This window comes from Nelumbo lutea, chromosome 3 (genome assembly GCF_056320005.1).
Source record: "Nelumbo lutea isolate HS-2025 chromosome 3, American lotus-T2T, whole genome shotgun sequence".
Lineage (NCBI taxonomy): Eukaryota > Viridiplantae > Streptophyta > Magnoliopsida > Proteales > Nelumbonaceae > Nelumbo > Nelumbo lutea.
This window is the reverse complement of record NC_142686.1, coordinates 46,572,995-46,591,298: the sequence shown is the minus strand read 5'-3', so window position 1 is coordinate 46,591,298 and position 18,304 is coordinate 46,572,995. Positions and strand designations below refer to the sequence as shown.

Genomic DNA, 18,304 nt, shown 5'->3' with positions numbered 1-18,304 from the left:
CATAGTAGCAAATCCGATCACATTGATCACTGGTTAACATACACCCTTGAATATCGCAATATAATCAGGTATTTAACCTTATAAGGATCTCACTAGTTGATATATTAAAAGTAGACAAGTCTAATGCCCAATCTGATATCAATATCAAGTTTAGGGATTAAAAACAACACCCAATTGTTCTACCATCACAAAAGCTAGGAATACATTGGATTTGGTCCAATTCAATGTTTCTTAAAACACTTATTCTCACACCTTAGGTCGCAATTGAGACCTATTGCTCCACTACCTTTGGGTAGTGTGAGAATAACAACCTTGTCGGGATAAACTCCCCTAGTCTATCCACTAGTTCTTATCATTTAAGTCCATATTGCAAAAACTATGTCACCTCATGCACATAAATATGAACAATGGGATGATATAATAGAACAAACCCATGACACATGAAACAAATTAACGAAAGTTATGTGCAAATACATCAGTTGGAGCTGAGGGCATACACACTGTCTAACAAGCTCACCTAAGCCCGACTGGCCTAGCTGAACCAACCTAGCAAAACTCTCGTAAGCCCAATTGACCTAGCTGATCCAGCCTAATTAACCTAGCTAGGCTAACCTAGTACTATCTCATGACATATGTACATTTGGTCAACCGAGGAAGCAACACATGGACATCCATCTTAGCATTAATGCCACCACATTTAAAATAAGCCCACTACTCACCACATGCACACAATGTATCAACCCAAGGTGTGACAAGTGGATCGAGCTCCAACCACATGTGAGTGACACGTCTATTCTTGGATGAAGCTCCTTTCCTATAAATAGGCAAGTCCCTCATTTATTTTCAACATACACTAGATACTACACACCAAACACTTTGGTACACCTCACCTCATATCATGTCTCACCTGCTCTTCAGGTCATTTTCTCTACTTTTGGTGTTATTAACTTAAATATCGAAGTCCACGCCCACTAGATATCATCTTGAGACCCTTTACATTCTCTTCTAGTTGTGGGTATTCTACAGTAATCGAGCTGAGGCCTACACATGCCTTCCAATTTCACCTTTGTTGTAGATTTTAGCAGCAACATTTACCATTTGAGGCAAGTTCCCAAAATAAAACATCGTCCCATTTACGATTAACCAACGGGATACCAAGAATTTTATTTACTTTCTAACATCTAAGCGTCTTAGTCAATTAATTTGCTCACCCTTCCTATATATATACCTCTCACACTAGTGAAAACAATACATAACCAAGTACAAGTAAGTTAGCTATCAATAAGACCTATGATCATCTCTAGTGGCCTTTCGTATTTTGGGTTCTCTCACTCATGGGCTTCTCTCAATATTGGATAAATCTCACCGGGCAATGTGTAATTATGTCATCTTTGTCTTATATTATCACTAGCTCTATTCAGGTAGCTCTTTCCCTTTAAGGGTCTAGCAGGAGGACCACATATCCTTATTTATTATTGCTTAGGCATTTTATTCTCTTATCAGTCAGATGGTGAGTAACGACAGGACTCGAGACATTAAATCGTCTCCAATTCATCGTCATCTTCCTTTTCTAGTGACAATTTGCTCTTTACCAAGGCAAACTTTGCGAGGTTGTGCTCATTTGAGGGACATTTTGCATTTCCATAGCAAGATGTCAGTCCTTGATATCAATTATCATAAATCCGCGGAGATCCATCTTAGTAGGAACACACCTTGGATATTCTAAATAATTCTTTATCGTATTTTGTACATTCCAACGGCTAGGACAATCAGAATACTTGGGCCTTTTAGTTTATGCCAAGAGCCCTAAAAAGGTCTTTGTTGTAGGTGTAGGGTCAAGAATGGGGAGTCCATTTAGGTGTGTGCGCAGAGGATGTTTGAGTTTCGCCTCTTTTTAGAGGGTTGTGTTTATGGTCTCAAACTTAACAAAGATATCTCCTCGAAGGTGGAATGAATCCCTTGAGAGATCCTGTTTTTTGAAGGTCAAAGCCCAAGTAGCTCTTCAAATTCCCTTGGCAGAGGACAAGCTAATTGTTGGCAAGGGAAGTGGATATGGATTGTGCCTGCCAATCAGCTGTTTCTCGAGGTGTCAATGAGTCTACTTATTTGTAGGGAGAGCCGAGGCAATCTCAGTTAGGGCAGCTTTACTCGAAAAGGGGGCTCAAGGTCAAGGTTATATGGAGTGCCTGAAGATATCTTGCATTGCCTTCTATTCTTCCCCTTTTCCCATGCTGCTTGGATAGTTAGTGCTTCAATACCATTTAGATGTGTATATATATAGGATAAGGGTGCTCTCTGTGCAGGAAAAGAGTAAATTTCCATGTAAGAGCATCCCAGTAATTACTGTTATAATTTTAACACTAATTACTTTTATTATTATAACAGTAATTTAATAAATATATAATTAGTGATTATAATTAATAATTATTGTTATTATAAATATTGTTAATAATTAGATATTTACTTTAAATTTATAAATACTGTTATTAAAAAAAATGTTGTTAATAAATTACTAATTATTATAATAATTTAATAAATATATAATTAGTGATTATAAATAATAATTATGGTTATTATAAATATTGATAATAATTATATATTTACTTTAAATTAAAATTATAAATATTGTTATTAATAGATATTGTTAATAAATTTAGCAATTATTGTTATATTAAAAATAATTAAAAATGTTATTAAAAGTATTGTTATTGATTATTCAATAAAATTTTATAATTGCTGACTATCACTAATAAATACTATTAATTTAATTTAATTTTGGTCATTATTAACTTAATGAATATTGTTAATAAATCCTATTCATAAATTTAATATTTACTGTTATATTAAAAATAACTAAATAATATTATTAAAACTATCATTAATGATTATTTAATTAAATAGTATAATTACTTACTATTATTGATAAATATTGTTAATAATGTTCTGACAACCGACAGTTCGACCGTCTAGTTCGAACGGATGGCCCGTTCTGACAACAAAAAATACAAGCAAAAAGTTACGGAACCATTCTGGCCACCGGTTTTTGGGTCTATGATTTGATCATCCGGTTCGAACGGACGGTCCATTCTAACAACAAAAATTATAGGCAAAAAATTGAGTTTGTGAGGTCCATTAAATAGTATCACACGCGTTATATCATTCAAGCATATGACTCATACAACCCAAAAACGAAACTGTTATGGCCACTAGTTTTTGGGTTGTCGGTTCAACCGTTCAGTTCGAACGAATAGCCCGTTCTAACAACAAAAAATTACAAGCAAAAAATTACAAAACCATTCTAGCCACCAGTTTTCGACTCAATGGTTCGATTGTCCGGTTCAAATGGATGACCCATTAAGCAGTACCATACGTGTTATGTCATTTGAGCGTGTGACTCATACAACCCAAAAATGGAACCGTTCTAGTCACTGGTTTTCGGGTTGATGGTTCGACCGTCCAGTTTGAATGGACGGCCCATTCTGACAATAAAAATTAAAAAAATGGCCAAAAACCATTGAATGGGTCAACGGGTTAACAGTTTGACCGTCATTGACCAATTCAACGGTTTTTGTCCAGGGACCGAGATTCGGGTAAAACGGAAATGGTTTCCCAGACAGTACCCAATTAAAAAAAATGGATGACTCGTTCTGACAAAAAGAAATTACAAGCAAAAAATTGAGTGTTTGAGGTCCATTAAAAGTACCATACGTGTTATGTCATTCGAGCATGTGACTCATATGACCTGAAGATGGAACCGTTCTGGCCACCGATTTTTGGGTCAACAGTTTGACTGTTCGGTTAGAACGGATGGCCCATTCTTACAACAAAAATTAAAAAAACAACCAAAAACCATTCAACGGGTCAATGGTTCGACCGCCTGGGTTAATGGGTTATTGATCGATTCAACAATTTTTTTGCTAGGGATCATCGACCGAGATTAGGATAAAATGGAACCGGTTGTCTGGATGGTTCTCAATTAAAAAAAATAAAAAAAAAAGGCCCAAAACCATTTAACAGGTCAACGGTTCGACCACTCGAGTCAATGGGTTGTTGACCAATTCATCGGTTTTTGGCTAGAGACCGGGTCAATGGGTTGACGGTTCCATTCTAGCCCCTACAAAGTAGGGTCCCTCCACTAGTTACTACTTATCAGTTTCATCTTGGGATGTAGTCTTGAGAGAATGAGAGAGAAGTGGTTGGAGTCTACAAGGACAAAGACATGGCTTTTCGAGGTTTTCTTTATTGGTGCTTATGGAATAATTACAAAAATCTTATACTTAGATGTTTGGACACGATGAGGGCATATTTGACCCTCCATTGACATCATGACACACGGCATCTCAGAATAGCCGGATGACACCCCGGCACCACGAGGATGATGACTTGCCTTAGAAAATGATAGAAACCCAACTATTGACTTACTAGAGACTCAACTGGCGACCTATCTCTACCAATCTGATTGAGTCCCAGCTAGCGACCTCATACACAACTCAAGCACCTTGTCTAGGGCCGATCTGTGGTGCCTCGTCATTGTCGGTCCAAGGGACCTCGATGCAAGGAGCGACCTCCCTTGAGGGCTTGTCAACTCGACTGAGGTCCAAGTGGCGACCCACGAGACATGCTCACCAACCTCCTCCGTGTGTGCATCCTATCACTCTTGGGTTTTCTAGAAGTCAACTCTCACACTGAATGTTTCGGAGGAAATCAAATAAGGCACAAAGGCTAGTACACCACTACCTCCGAGGACTTCAAATCGGCCAACCACATCTTCCTAGAGATCTCAAACCCAATGCTTGAATCCCACGCCAAACAATGCCTATACAAAGGTCTCATTTCCAACCACAAAAAGTATGCACAACTTAGCTCTCGCAGCTCTCTAGCTCTCTCTAAAATCTCCACACCGCTAACTTAAGCATTGGAATGCCCACCCCAGGTAAAGCAACTCGGGCACTTTGACACTGTCTCTTTGTAGGTTGACCTAATGAACTAGCCGACTCGGCATCTAAGCCAACTTCCAGCAGGGAACTCACCAGCTCGGTGTCTAATCTGTCCTTCAGCAGGGAGCTACTAGATCGCACATCATCAATTGGTGTTGTCTGTGGGAAACACTACATGAAAGTTAAGTTCTCACTCATGTTCTATGCCTCAAGTAATGGCATTCTCAAGCAATAACAACAACGCCCATATCAAAGGAACCCCCGTAGGGGGGTAGAATCAAAATGATCGGCCCAAACAAGTTCCAATAGTCTAACCCAAACAGAATCTCCCAGCCTTGACTGTGAGGCTGCCCTTACAGGTCGAGCCCTCCATGGTTCTCATGAGAGTTGACGACCAACAAACTGTGAGGCCACCCCCGCAGGTCGAGCCCTCTATGGTTCCCATGGGAGTTGACGGCCAACAAACCGTGGAGCTGCCCCCATCGACCGAGCCCTCCATGGTTCCTATGGGAGTTGATGACCAACAAACTATGGAGCCACCTTGCCAACCTCAAATCATTTTTAAATTTGCACTTAAAAGCCAAGTTCTCAACTCATTTTAAATTTGCACTCAATGGTAATTAGCTCAGATGAGCCTCGTCAACTCTGTCCGCAAGGTCGCCTCTATAGGTTGAGCCCTTCGCAACTCCTGCAGGAGTCGACAGCCAATGGACTTTGCAGTCACCCTTGTGGGTTGTGCCTTTCAAGGTTCCCATGCAAATTGTCAACCGAGCATCAAATTACCAAAACATCCAACTAAACTTTCTCTGTTTTCTTTTTCTTGTCATCTTTATATATATATATATATATATATATATATATATATATATATGTATGTGTGTGTGTGCTCTCTCCGTGCAGGAAATGGAATCTACTAGTGTGAGTAGATTCCCACATGAGAGCAACCTGTATCCTATTAATTATATAAATTGTTAGTTAATTAGATATATAATTATCTAATTATATAAAATATATAATAGTTATTATAAATATTGTTAATAACTACCCATTTCCTATTAATTATATAAACTGTTAGATAATTAGATATATATATAATTATCTAATTATATAAATATAGAATAGTTATTATAAATATTGTTAATAACTAGATATCGAATCGTTCAAACGGTTTCGATTGTTTTTATTTTTTTATTTTTTTATTTTTTTTAAATGGGTCGACCGTTCGGTTTGAACGGTTGGACTGTTCCACCCGGTAGTCGGACTCCTGATCGGTTCGGTCTCTAGGTCGGTTTTAAAAATCATGATGTTATGTCATTCGAGTGTGTGACTCATGAACTATTTTGGCCACCGGTTTTTGGGTCAATGGTTCGACTGTTAGATATCAAACCATTCAAACGGTTTCGATTGTTTTTTATTTTTTTAATTTTTTTAAAATGGGTCGACCGTTCGGTTTGAACGATCAGACCGTTCGACCTGATAACCGGACTCCTGATCGGTTTGGTCTCTAGGTCGGTTTTAAAAATCATGATGTTATGTCATTCGAGCGTGTGACTCATATGACCCGAAAATGGAACTGTTTTGGCCACCGGTTTTCGGGTCAAAGGTTCGACTGTCCGATTCAAACAAACGACTCATTTGACAACAAAAATTAAAAATGGCCAAAAACCATCGAACAGGTCAATAGGTCGCTAACCAATTCAATAATTTTTTTCCAGTGACCGGGATTGGGGTAAAAAGGAATTGGTTGTCTGGACGGTTCCCAATGGATGACCCGTTTTGACAACAAAAATTACAAGCAAAGAATTGAATGTGTGAGGTCTATTAAGGAGTACCATATGTGTTTTGTCATTCGAGCTAATGACTCAGTTTTCGGGTCAACGGTTTGGCTGTTCGATTCGAATGAATGACTGATTCTGACAACAAAAATAAAAAATAAAAAAAAAGAAAAAAAAAACCATTGAATGATCAATAATTCGATTGACCGGGTCAATGGATAATTGACCAATTTAACAATTTTTTGCGAGTCCAGGACGAACTGGATTGTTCCCAATTAAAAAATAAAAAACGATCAAAAATCATTTTATGGGACAATGAGTCGATGTTTCAACCGCTCGAATCAATGAATCGTTCACGATATCTGATTTTCTTTGGTGAGAAATCTCCGACATTGAGATCTTTCTCACCAGTCATCGTCTTCAGGAAAAAAACAAACTCCGGCAATTTCATTGGTGACGTCCTCTCAGTATGAGTTCACTCTGCCCATACGTCACAAGCGAGGCGTGACGCGCGAGCACTACCCCTCCAAAGTAAGCTCCGTCCATTCCATTTTTTCATCTCCTCGAATAGGAAAGAGAAGCAGAATCTTCGGTCCTTAGTTTCAACCTGTTACTTTTCGCTAGGGATTTCATCGGAATGCGGAGGCTTGTCTGCATATAGATTGAGCAACCCGACTGCTGATGTCAAAATTGCAAGTGATCTATCCATTTTGTTGAAATTTTGTATTCAATGCCATGGAGTGCTACTCTACCGTTGGTTCTTTGAGGTTTTCACCTCTTCTTTGAGGTTCTTTGAGGTTCAAAGCCATCATTCTATGTGCCTTCATCAATTAAGAACACGGAGGATTGCGATGAAGAAAAAATGAAGAGAAATGCATTCAAGCTACTTGAATTTTCTGCAACTCTCACAGTTATCTATTCTCCGGCGAACCGGTATGACTTTCTCACCAATCATACTGGTGCTTGGGCAGACCCCAAAAGACGGTCCGAATGCTATGATGCAGTCGGCAGCGACCCAGAACAAGAGAGTTGTTCTGGTTAGTAAAGACGATGCCATAGACATCACCGGTAAACAGAGTGTAACTACGGAAGAGCAACGCAGCCAGTTTATCAGAGCGATGGAGCTGCCATTCAAGTAGCCGAGGGCAGAGCCTCGGGACGGAACATTACCACACCAAGAGGTATTTCTGCAACAACCTAATTTGCAGCGAGTATGAATGAACAGACCGTGTGGGATGAAGATAAGATTAAGCTGGGTGACTTTCTGACGATATGATTCAAACCTAGATATTCTATTTCTCGCTGATTTAGATTTACATTTACATTTATTGCTTGAGAAATTTGTTTCATGGATATAGTGGGATGAATGGATGATTAGTGGGAGACCGGGAGTGAGTGATGGCATTCATTTTTTTTTTTTTTTTATTTGGAACGGGAATGCAACAACAAGGTTACCGAGTGACAAACCGACACGGGAGCGAGTGTTTCATGGTCACCCCTCTCATTTCCTCTCCCTCCCTCAACGTCCTTTGTTGCCGTGATCCTGCGCCACCGCCACTGCTGGAGATGTGGCGGCCACATCCCCTACTCCCTCCGTCACCGGTATCCATAGTGATTTGGTCGGAGATGTCTTTCTTAACGTTCAAATAAATAAATAAATAAATGGGTAATATAGGGATTTAAAAATTTAAAATAACTGAATAAGATTTTTTTTTTCGAAGATAATTGTCGGAATGCCAAGGGAGGGAGGTATTTGTCTAATGGATAAACTTCAGGGGGCTTTTTTTATTAAATTATATATAGGAGGACCTTTGTCACTGACCCCATACTACAGGGAGGTCTTTTGTAATTTACCTTAAAGATTATTAATCCCTTTGGCAAAATGTAAAAGTCATGGACTCCGGGACACGTATACAGCTAAAGTATATTTACCGTTGCCAAATCAGACTTTTGGGCACGCGTCGGATTCTGACTCTCGTACGCGTGTTCATGCAAAACTAGAAACCCTACCAAAACCTTGATTCTTCATCGTCTCTCCGATGCCTGTGTAGACCACTTTGGACGGGTTCATGTCTCTTCCCTTTCTTGCTCCCCAATCTCAAGCTCTCGAACCATTTTTAAGATTAATTTTAAGCTGGATATCTCATTCTAAGGTCTAAACAAACAATGGCAAGAGCCTATGCTGCAGGTCTTCTTTCTGCTCTAGCGTCGGCCTCCTTAGCAGTAGAGCATTCTTATGCCGATGGTCCATTCAGCTACTCCCCATTTTCTTATCCTTCGTCAGCTTCGACTCATCCAGCTTCTCACGAAGTTCCTTCACCCGAATCAGCTGCAAAAGAGGAACCTCAGCGGGTTCGGAATGATTATCCGCGGACAACGGCGTCTGGTTTCGACCCAGAAGCGCTTGAGCGAGGAGTGAAGGCGGTGCGAGAGGTTAACAGCTCTTCGCAGGGCAAAAAGGTTCAAACTGTGGATTTGTTTGGTTCAAAGGTTTGATTCTTTTGATTTTTTTGCTTAGGGAGGGATTGAAGGGCATTTTGGTTTTGTATAGGTGTTTGAGCTGATGAAGAAACAAGAAGAGACGAGGCAGACGGATTTAGCTGCAAAGAAAGCCCAGTTTCAGTCATTGCAATCTCAACATGAGACTGTAAGACTAACAGCTCTTAGCAGGCAATTTTTGCTCATTCTTGTCTTGGTCTATTGTATTTTCAGTTGTCTTTGGTGTCTTTTTAGATATTGATGTCCTCAAACTAGAAAAAGGTTATGTTTTTCTTTTAACTGCTATGTCCTGATAAGTAAATCTGATTTAGGGGGTTTCCTTTTCCTGACCATTTTTGTTTAAACGTCTTTATAATTATTTATTCCTTTTAACTGATATGCCTTCAGTTTTTGCTGACAGCTTCAATTGATGTGGATTTTTTAGCCAATGCGTCTTTTTCTTTTTCTTTTTTGTGTGTGTGTGTGCAATGTAGCCTGTATTTTGGTTTTGTACAATCTTATAGACACCTTCACCTGCCTTTAATTTCTTACAATTGAGAAGGTAGCTGTTGAAATCAATTATGGATTTTTTTATTGGTTATGAAAGGTCATTATTTATTTATGTAATTTTCTTTTAAACTCATACGCCTTTATTTTGCTGACAGCTTCAATTGGTGCTGATTATTCTTTATCCAAAAAAAAAAGGATTTTGAGTATTTAGACAATTTGTAGCTTGTGGTTTTCTTATGCAATATGGCCTTTTTTTTAGGTTTTGTTGATTATTGTAGTTGTACACACCATCACCTGCCTTTTATTTCCTATAATTGAGAAGGCAGCTCTTGAAATTAAGTCTAAATTGATCTGAAAGGGCTTTATTTATTTATTTTTCTTTTTTTTTTTACTGATGTACCTTTAGTTTTCTGGCAGCTTCAATGGATTATTGAATCTTTAGCCAATGCATGGCCTGTTACTGTCTTATGCAATGCAGTCAATATTTTGATTTTGTTGATTCTTATTAGACTAGACACCTTCACCTGCATTTAATTTTCTATATTGAGAAGGCAGCGGTTAAAATTAAGTCTATAATTGGTCTTAAAGATCTTTATTTATCTATTTATTCGATTTTCTTTTTAATCAATATGCCTTTAGTTTGCTAACATCTTTAATTGCTGCAATTATTTAGCTTTATGTGGCTTGTAATTTTCTTGTGAAATACAGCTGTGTTTAATTTTATTGATTATTTGATTTTTATAGACACTTTCTCCTGCCATTCATTTCCTAGAGTTGAGAAGGCAGCTTTTGAAATAAGTTTTATAATTGATCTAGTGATCTACATCCATTGTTCTTAAGAGGAAAGCTCATGCTCTAATTTGTAATCTCACTATATCAGTAGACTTGACAAGGTATTGCTTGCAAATTGCAATATTTCAAGTCCTGCACAAGGGGTTCTGGTTATATGGGCAATTATTAGTTTATTACAAATCCTACAAGTTACTTGTATAATTATGAAGTGATGGGCCATTAAGCATTAAACCTTTGTTCAGATTTTAACTTCTTGTTATCATCTCTCTTTCTTGCAGGAGAGACAACAAGTAATATATGAAGAACATAAGAAACTTGCCCAACAGAAGGCACAAACAAAAGCTGAAATGGCTCGCTATGAGGATGAATTGGCAAGGAAAAGAATGCAGGTATGTATTAAGCGTTAGGTCCATTCTGGAGTTGGTTAATGGAGTATGTTTTAAATGCCTTGTATTTTTACAGGCAGAGAATGAATCTCAAAGAGCAAGGAATCAAGAGCTTGTAAAAATGCAAGAAGAGTCATCCATCAGGCAGGAGCACGCCCGAAGAGCATCAGAAGAGCAGATTCAAGCACAGCGTCGGCAAACAGAGAGGGAAAAGGCTGAGATAGAGCGTGAAACAATTAGAGTAAAGGCTATGGCAGAAGCAGAGGGGAGGGCCCATGAAGCAAAGTTAGCAGAAGAGGTAAATAAACGGATGCTAGTAGAACGTGCAAGTGCTGAGAGAGAGAAATGGGTTGCTGCCATAAACACAACTTTTGAGCATATAGGAGGTGCAAACTCAATTCCATGATACGTGCATATATGCCCTAAGTTTAAGCTGTTGTCTTGAAGCATATTCCAGGTCAACAAGTTAGATCAAATTTGGCTTGGTAAGATGATCTCATTATGGAGTAACAATTATAGTAGATAAGAATCTAAAACATGAAATTGTAAATGTTAAGAGTTGGGGATAGAAATTAAACTTATTTTAGGGAAGGAAATAATTAACATAATTAGTGCTTATGCGCTGCAGGAGAGTTTAGAAGAAAACATTAAAAGGTGATTCTGGGAAAACTTACAAAGACTTATAATATGGTGCATGGAGGATTTGGGTATGGGGAGATGAATGAAATAAAAGATACAATCTTAGAATTTGCAATAGCTTATGATTTGGCAATAGTAAACACAGATTTTAAAAACAAAGGATAAACATTTAATAACTTTAAAAAGTGGATCAGACTTAGGTGAAGTATTTTTTTCTTATTGGAAGAAGAGTGATGTGCAAAGACTAAAGTTATTCCAGGGAAAGCTTAACAACACAACATAGATAGATGGTGGTAGAAGTGTATATCAAAAAATGGAAGACAAATAGAGAAAAAAATAGGTGCCCAAGAATTAGGTGGACAAATCGAATAAGGGAAGAATTAGTACAATTTAGAGACTAATAACAGAAGAAAAATGGAATTTAGATGGAAAGACTAACGATATATGGCTTGAAATGGATAATAGTAAAAAAGTAGCAAAAGGCATTTTAGTAGAATCTAAAGGGAAATGACAAAGTGGTAAAGAAACTTAGTGGTAATTACTGATTGGAAAGAAACTTAGTGGTGGAATAAAGACATTCAAAATATAACCAAAGTAAAATGAGTGTGATATAAAGATTGGCAAAAACACTAAAAATGTAGAAAGCTTGGAAAATATAAAACCATAAAAAAGGAAGTTAAAAAGCAAGTGAGTGAAGTTAAATTTAAGGCATATGATAAACTATATCGTAAATGGGACATAAACTGGGAAAGAATGGAATTTATAAATTGGCCAAAATGTAAGAAAGAAAAGGCAGAGATTTAAATCATGTTAAAAAGGAAGATCAAAGAGTCTTAATGAAAGACTAGGAAATTAAGGAAACATGGAAAATTTATTTTGAGAAGTTATTAAATGAAGAACATGCAGAGGTTGTGAATGAAGGAGGGATTAGTAACTCTAATAGTATTGAAAACAAACATATACCTTTGTAAAATTAGGATTATTGAAGTAAGGCACTAAACAAGTTAAAGAAGGGAAAGGCATTTAGGACCAAATGGGCTTGGGCCTAACACTTGAGACCTGGCCCACAATATAATATAATATATATTTCTAAACATATAATATATGAAATACAATATAACATATTTAATAAATTATATACTTAACATTTTATATATTATATCTATATTATATGTAAATATATTTTATCTTATTACCAAATGTTTATTATTTTTTATAAAATATAAAACTTTTAACATATAAAGAAATATTTATGAGTTAATATGTGACAACACATGAGTCAACTCAAGTATGAGAGTTATCCTCCTAGGCAAGGTCTTCATTCTCATTCCTAAGCAATGTGGGACCTGGGAAAACACTCAGTGGTAACACTCACTATTGAGTGTTGTTCCAAGTCTCACATTGCTCAAGAATGGGAATAAAGGCATTGCCTTTATCTATAAAAGGATAGAAAGCCAAGCCAAACCAACTCTAGAAATTAAATGAGGCATATTCCTTATTTTCTGTGTCCAAGTTAGCTTGGGCTTGTGCAATCTTTTTCATGTATTATATATTATTTAATTTAAAATTTTATAAACAATAAAGATGGAATAAAAGAAAAATACACACAAGGAGGAGGGGGTGGAAGGGGAGAGAGATCCTTTTTTTCCTGGGTTAAGTCTAATACCTCATAGAGTAGAGACTAGAACCTTGTTTGCTTTGCTGAATCCTCACCATTTATGATACCTGGGTATTTGGAGATATCTTGGGATACCTATATTTCTACTTGTATAACCCAGTAATACTTGGATTTTCTAGGATATGGCTTTTTTTCATAACTGTACAAGAAACTTATAATGACGTATGTATGTATTTCTGTTTTGGGGCTTCTGTATACCATTTGATAATCTCAGCAAAAGAAAATTTGGAGTTCCTTAATTGATGGATGCATCATGTCTAAACAGATTGAAGGAGTTTCTGTCATTTGTTTATTTATTGCATACTGCTAGCTATATATAGAGCTTTTAGCTCTCATTTTTCCATGTCATGTTTCCATCCAACCGTTAGGGTGGCTTTTGCATCTTGGCTGGAAGGATCTTTCGTCGCCATCTATGTAGCTACTTGTTTGGGGTACTCAGAAATTGTGTAATGTGTAACTGGAGAATTTTACTTTACTTTGTTTTGCTGCTTGTGAGGAATACATTTCAGACTCACTAGGCCTGAGGGTGCACACACCTTATAGACTTAGGTTCCTGAGACTTGAGTGCTAATTGATGCTTATTGCATGGTGATGTTATATTGAAATGCATATGATTATGCAAATAGATTGGTTGAACAGGTCTCTCTCTCTCTCTCTCTTGTAGGTGGCTTGCGGGCTATATTAACAGACCAAAATAAATTGGTTGTAGCTGTTGGGGGAGTGACAGCACTTGCAGCAGGAATTTACACGACAAGGTATAAGATGTTTTGGAATATCTGCAATCTAAATATTGATTCTTGATTCTTAGGGTCACTTTTTTGGAAGCTAATGAAATGAGCTCCATTGCTCCTCATGATTTTGGCAATTTTTGAACCAAGGATTTTTTTTTTTTGATAATTACCAAGGAAAAGTATATTTTGTATTGCAAAAAGTCATCTGAGACTGAGTTTATAAAGATAAACTCATAATAACCTGTACAGGAATAAAGCTCCTATATGACGGTAGCAAGCAACAAACCAAAAAAAAATGAACAATTTGACAGCTAATTACAAAGGAAATCAGCAGAAAATATGACCTCAAAAGAAAAGCTTCTGCTGTTTGGTAAGGGCACTCATCCAGCAAAAGGCAGTAGCAGTGATGTTCAGTAATAATTTATCTTCTTGAGCCATTTTACCATAAAAAATTCTACTATTTCTTTCCTGCCAAACCCTCCAGCCTTCAACATATAGCCACTGGTATAATTTAGTAGACCATGTTTCCTCTTCTACTCAGCCCCTTGACCATCCAAGGTTGCAATTTATAAGGGCATAGACTGTGGACCCACCTAGTTGATAACTTGATATATCAATGAGAAGAGATCAAGGAGAAATGAAGAAAGGAAGAGGAAGAACAAGAAGAAGAAAAGTGGGGTTCACACCCAGGCATTAACTTATGGGCCTGTTTGGGATGGCTGAGCTGAGATTCAGCTGCTTTGAAAAGCTCCAGATAAACCATTCAAAGAGGCTGAAGCAGACAACCCTTCAAATGACTAACTGATAGCCAATTTGAACCTATGGATTTTTCACCAAACAAGACACCACATTATAATCTCAGTTGATAGGTTGAGTTGTTATCCAAAGTAGTGTCAACTCTTCAAATGTACCTTGGTGACTCAAGTTTTACATGACAATCTAGTGAAGAAAACCAAGAACTTCCCAGTTGGCTGACTTAAAGGGAAACACTTGTCAATTGGTATAATTGACATTGAGTGTACATATATTATTTTTGTTCTTCAGGCCTTTGAATTCTGATTCTTTCATGAATCACTTGTTTGAAATTATATATTTGTTTTGCTTATTGCAGAGAAGGTGCCAGAGTGGTTTGGGGATATGTTGACAGAATATTAGGACAACCATCCTTGATCAGAGAATCCTCCAGAGGCAAGTATCCTTGGTCAGGCATATTATCTCGTGCCATGAACACACTATCGCATAAAGCTGATAAAAGATCTCCTTCCAGTAACGGAAGTGGCTTTGGTGATGTGGTTCTGAATGCTTCTCTTCAAAAAAGAATTGAACAGCTTGCAGGTGCTACTGCAAATACAAAATCACATCAGGCACCATTTCGCAACATGCTCTTTTATGGCCCTCCTGGAACTGGGAAGACTATGGTTGCTAGAGAACTTGCTCGCAAATCTGTATGAGACCTTGTCCTTTTACTGCTTTTTTTATGCATACTGAAAGCAACGAGTATATACTATTAAGAGTTTCAATTTGGTATTTCATGAGCCTTGAGTTGAGTTTTCCATGCAAAATCTTTCATCCTTTGGTGAACACAAGCAATTCTGACTTCTGAGTTATCTACTTGTTCCAATTTGTGGTTCATCCCTGATACTTTGATGAACTACACATGATCACCAAAAGTAGGGAAGTAGAAATTAAAAAAAGAAGGAATCTAGTCACTCATCTAAATTTGTTCAAAATGTAGGGATTGGATTATGCATTGATGACTGGTGGGGATGTTGCACCACTGGGATCACAAGCTGTGACCAAGATACATCAGTTGTTTGACTGGGCTAAGAAGTCTAAGAGGGGCTTGCTGCTCTTCATTGATGAAGCAGATGCATTTTTATGCGAGTAAGTGATGTCTGCTATTTTATGTTTTTGCATAAAGATGCCTTCATGATTGGATACCTTGTTGGAAGTTTAGCATTTCCTGGCACAATGGGATTTAATCTGCCACCATTCTCATTGACCTGGACCACATAATCAAGTGACTATCACTTGGATCTCTATCTTGAAAATTTGCAATGCTTTGATGATCCTAATCATTTGATGAATTCCACTGTACTTGGTAACGAGGAAGAAAATGCTGAAGGGTCAAAAAAAGCTTGGCTTCATATTTTCTTGCTACTAAATTTCTGTACCTCACTGAAACTAGCAAAGATCGTATACCTTGCTTAATTCACCAAGGCAGTGCAATTCTGAAAGTCTGTGAATCAGATTACTTTGATTAGACTAGCCATTAATATTTTGCAACATACTAGGATTTTATGCATGTGTTTCTGAGGAGAAGTGCGCACAATAACATGGTTGTTTTCCTATTGGTTATCTAAAATGTGTCTCTGCCTGTTGAATTCTTATTATTGGGACTGAACATCTGTACCCCTATCCAAAATTTGCAGACGGAACAAGACCTACATGAGTGAAGCTCAGCGGAGTGCTCTTAATGCCCTCCTCTTCCGCACAGGAGACCAGTCCAAGGACATAGTCCTCGCCCTTGCCACAAATCGCCCTGGTGATCTTGATTCTGCTGTTGCTGACCGCATTGACGAGGTCCTTGAATTTCCCTTGCCTGGGGAAGAGGAACGCTTCAAGCTTCTTAAACTTTATTTAGACAAGTACATAGCTCATGCTGGACAAAGAAAGTCCAACTGGCTTCTGTCTTTATTCCAGAGGCAACAGCAGAAGATATTGATCAAGGGTATGTCAGATGATGTCATCCAGGAAGCTGCTGCTAAGACAGAAGGATTCTCAGGGAGGGAGATAGCAAAGCTGATGGCAAGTGTTCAAGCTGCAGTTTATGGGAGCAAAGACTGTGTACTTGATGCAAACCTATTTCGTGAGGTGGTGGACTACAAGGTTGCAGAGCATCAACAAAGAAGGAAACTAGCTGCTTCTGAAGGGGGTAGCATTTAAGTTTTCACTTTACTCGTTCAGTTATTTAATTTCTTTATTTACTGAGCAGCTGTTTGGTAGCTGGGTATAAAATGTGGGATATACTCTGAGTCTTTGTAAACCCCCTTTTGTTTTTTGTGGGGGGTTCATGTTGTCATTATTTCCCTGTTCATCGCGGGGGGTTTTGGGATATTTATCAATATCACGTCGTTTCAATTACAGCACTTGGGTAACTAATTATTTATATGATAAGAGGCATCAGATTGTATTCTTCACTCAGTTTTCATGTCTCGAAAGGTACTGCATGACTGCAGTTTCAATTGTAAATTATATATTGAATGCGTGTGATTAACATGTTCGTTATTTTACAATTGAAACTGCAGTCATGCAGTACCTTTCGAGACATGAAAACTGGTTCTGTTTTACCTCAAAACTGCTTTTTGGTCAAGAATTATTGATTTGGTCAGTGAACTGTTGACTTGGGTGGTCAAACTATCAACTTGGATAATGGTTTTTGGCTGTTTTTTGTTTTTTATTTTTTTTATCAGAGTGGGCTGTTCAATTGTACTGGGCGGTTGAACCATTTGACTCAGGAATTGAACCCAGAATGGTTCTTTATCTGGTCCGGTTTTAAAAACCTTGATGCAGAATTTCCTTTGGTTGCAGTGCCAATCTTAATTGGGTGCAAAATTTGCACTTGCTTCAGTTTTGCTTACATTTGTTTGTAATTATAATTTGCATTCTTACCTGATATAAAAAATGTACTTGTGTCTTTTTTACACTCATTGGCACTGCAAACCTTGTACCCCAAAAAAGTTTGTTCATCCTACCTTACACCTGTATAGAGAATCCTCCTACCCCCCCATCTGAAGCAAAACTAAACCAATTCAGCCCTTTTGCACTCATGCATTTACGCCAATACAAATGAAATTTGTAACGCAACATGACTAAAAACATGGAGACAAAACAAAATTAATGTTAGTCTTTTCTCTAATTTTCTTTTAGGATGAAATGACATAGACAGAGCAGGAGCACGGTAAAGATGAGAACCGGGAATAGTAGGGCTGTACTTAGTACAGGCAAAACCCGCTGAGTCTTTTATTAGATTCAGGGCATCAAACTAGGTTTTGTTTCGTTAAGTAGCCCACTTGAGAGGCAGCATGGGACCCACTCATTCTGAATATCCTTTTAAGATTGAGAAGGTAGTCTCCTTTTTCCGAGATGCTCTCTCGGCCTCTTGTCGGAGGGCTTTGCCTTTGCTCCAATTTATATACACTAATTGAATGGTAGAGGCAAGATAAAGAGAGAATATAGTGAGAGGAAAATAAATGGACCAAAGTAATAGTGGTCTAACGTGAGGCGGTATTTCAATTACAGCAGTACAATGCAATATGTATCCAATATCTCAATAACGAATAGTTGGGAATATCTTTAGGATCCATGTAAAGAATAT

General features: G+C 37.7%; 1 protein-coding gene across 1 annotated transcript; it reads left to right on the top strand.

Moving 5' to 3' along the window:
* Nucleotides 1–7,189: 7,189 nt before the first annotated feature.
* On the top strand, nucleotides 7,190–17,126 carry LOC148864722 (uncharacterized). The gene is made up of 8 exons (XM_088981556.1): nucleotides 7,190–9,172; nucleotides 9,264–9,359; nucleotides 10,771–10,881; nucleotides 10,955–11,264; nucleotides 13,860–13,950; nucleotides 15,038–15,371; nucleotides 15,662–15,810; nucleotides 16,359–17,126. Exons 1-8 carry the CDS (start codon nucleotides 8,879–8,881, stop codon nucleotides 16,870–16,872), a joined length of 1,899 nt encoding a protein of 632 aa, XP_088837682.1. The 5' UTR covers nucleotides 7,190–8,878; the 3' UTR covers nucleotides 16,873–17,126.
* The last annotated feature ends 1,178 nt before the right edge of the window (nucleotides 17,127–18,304 follow it).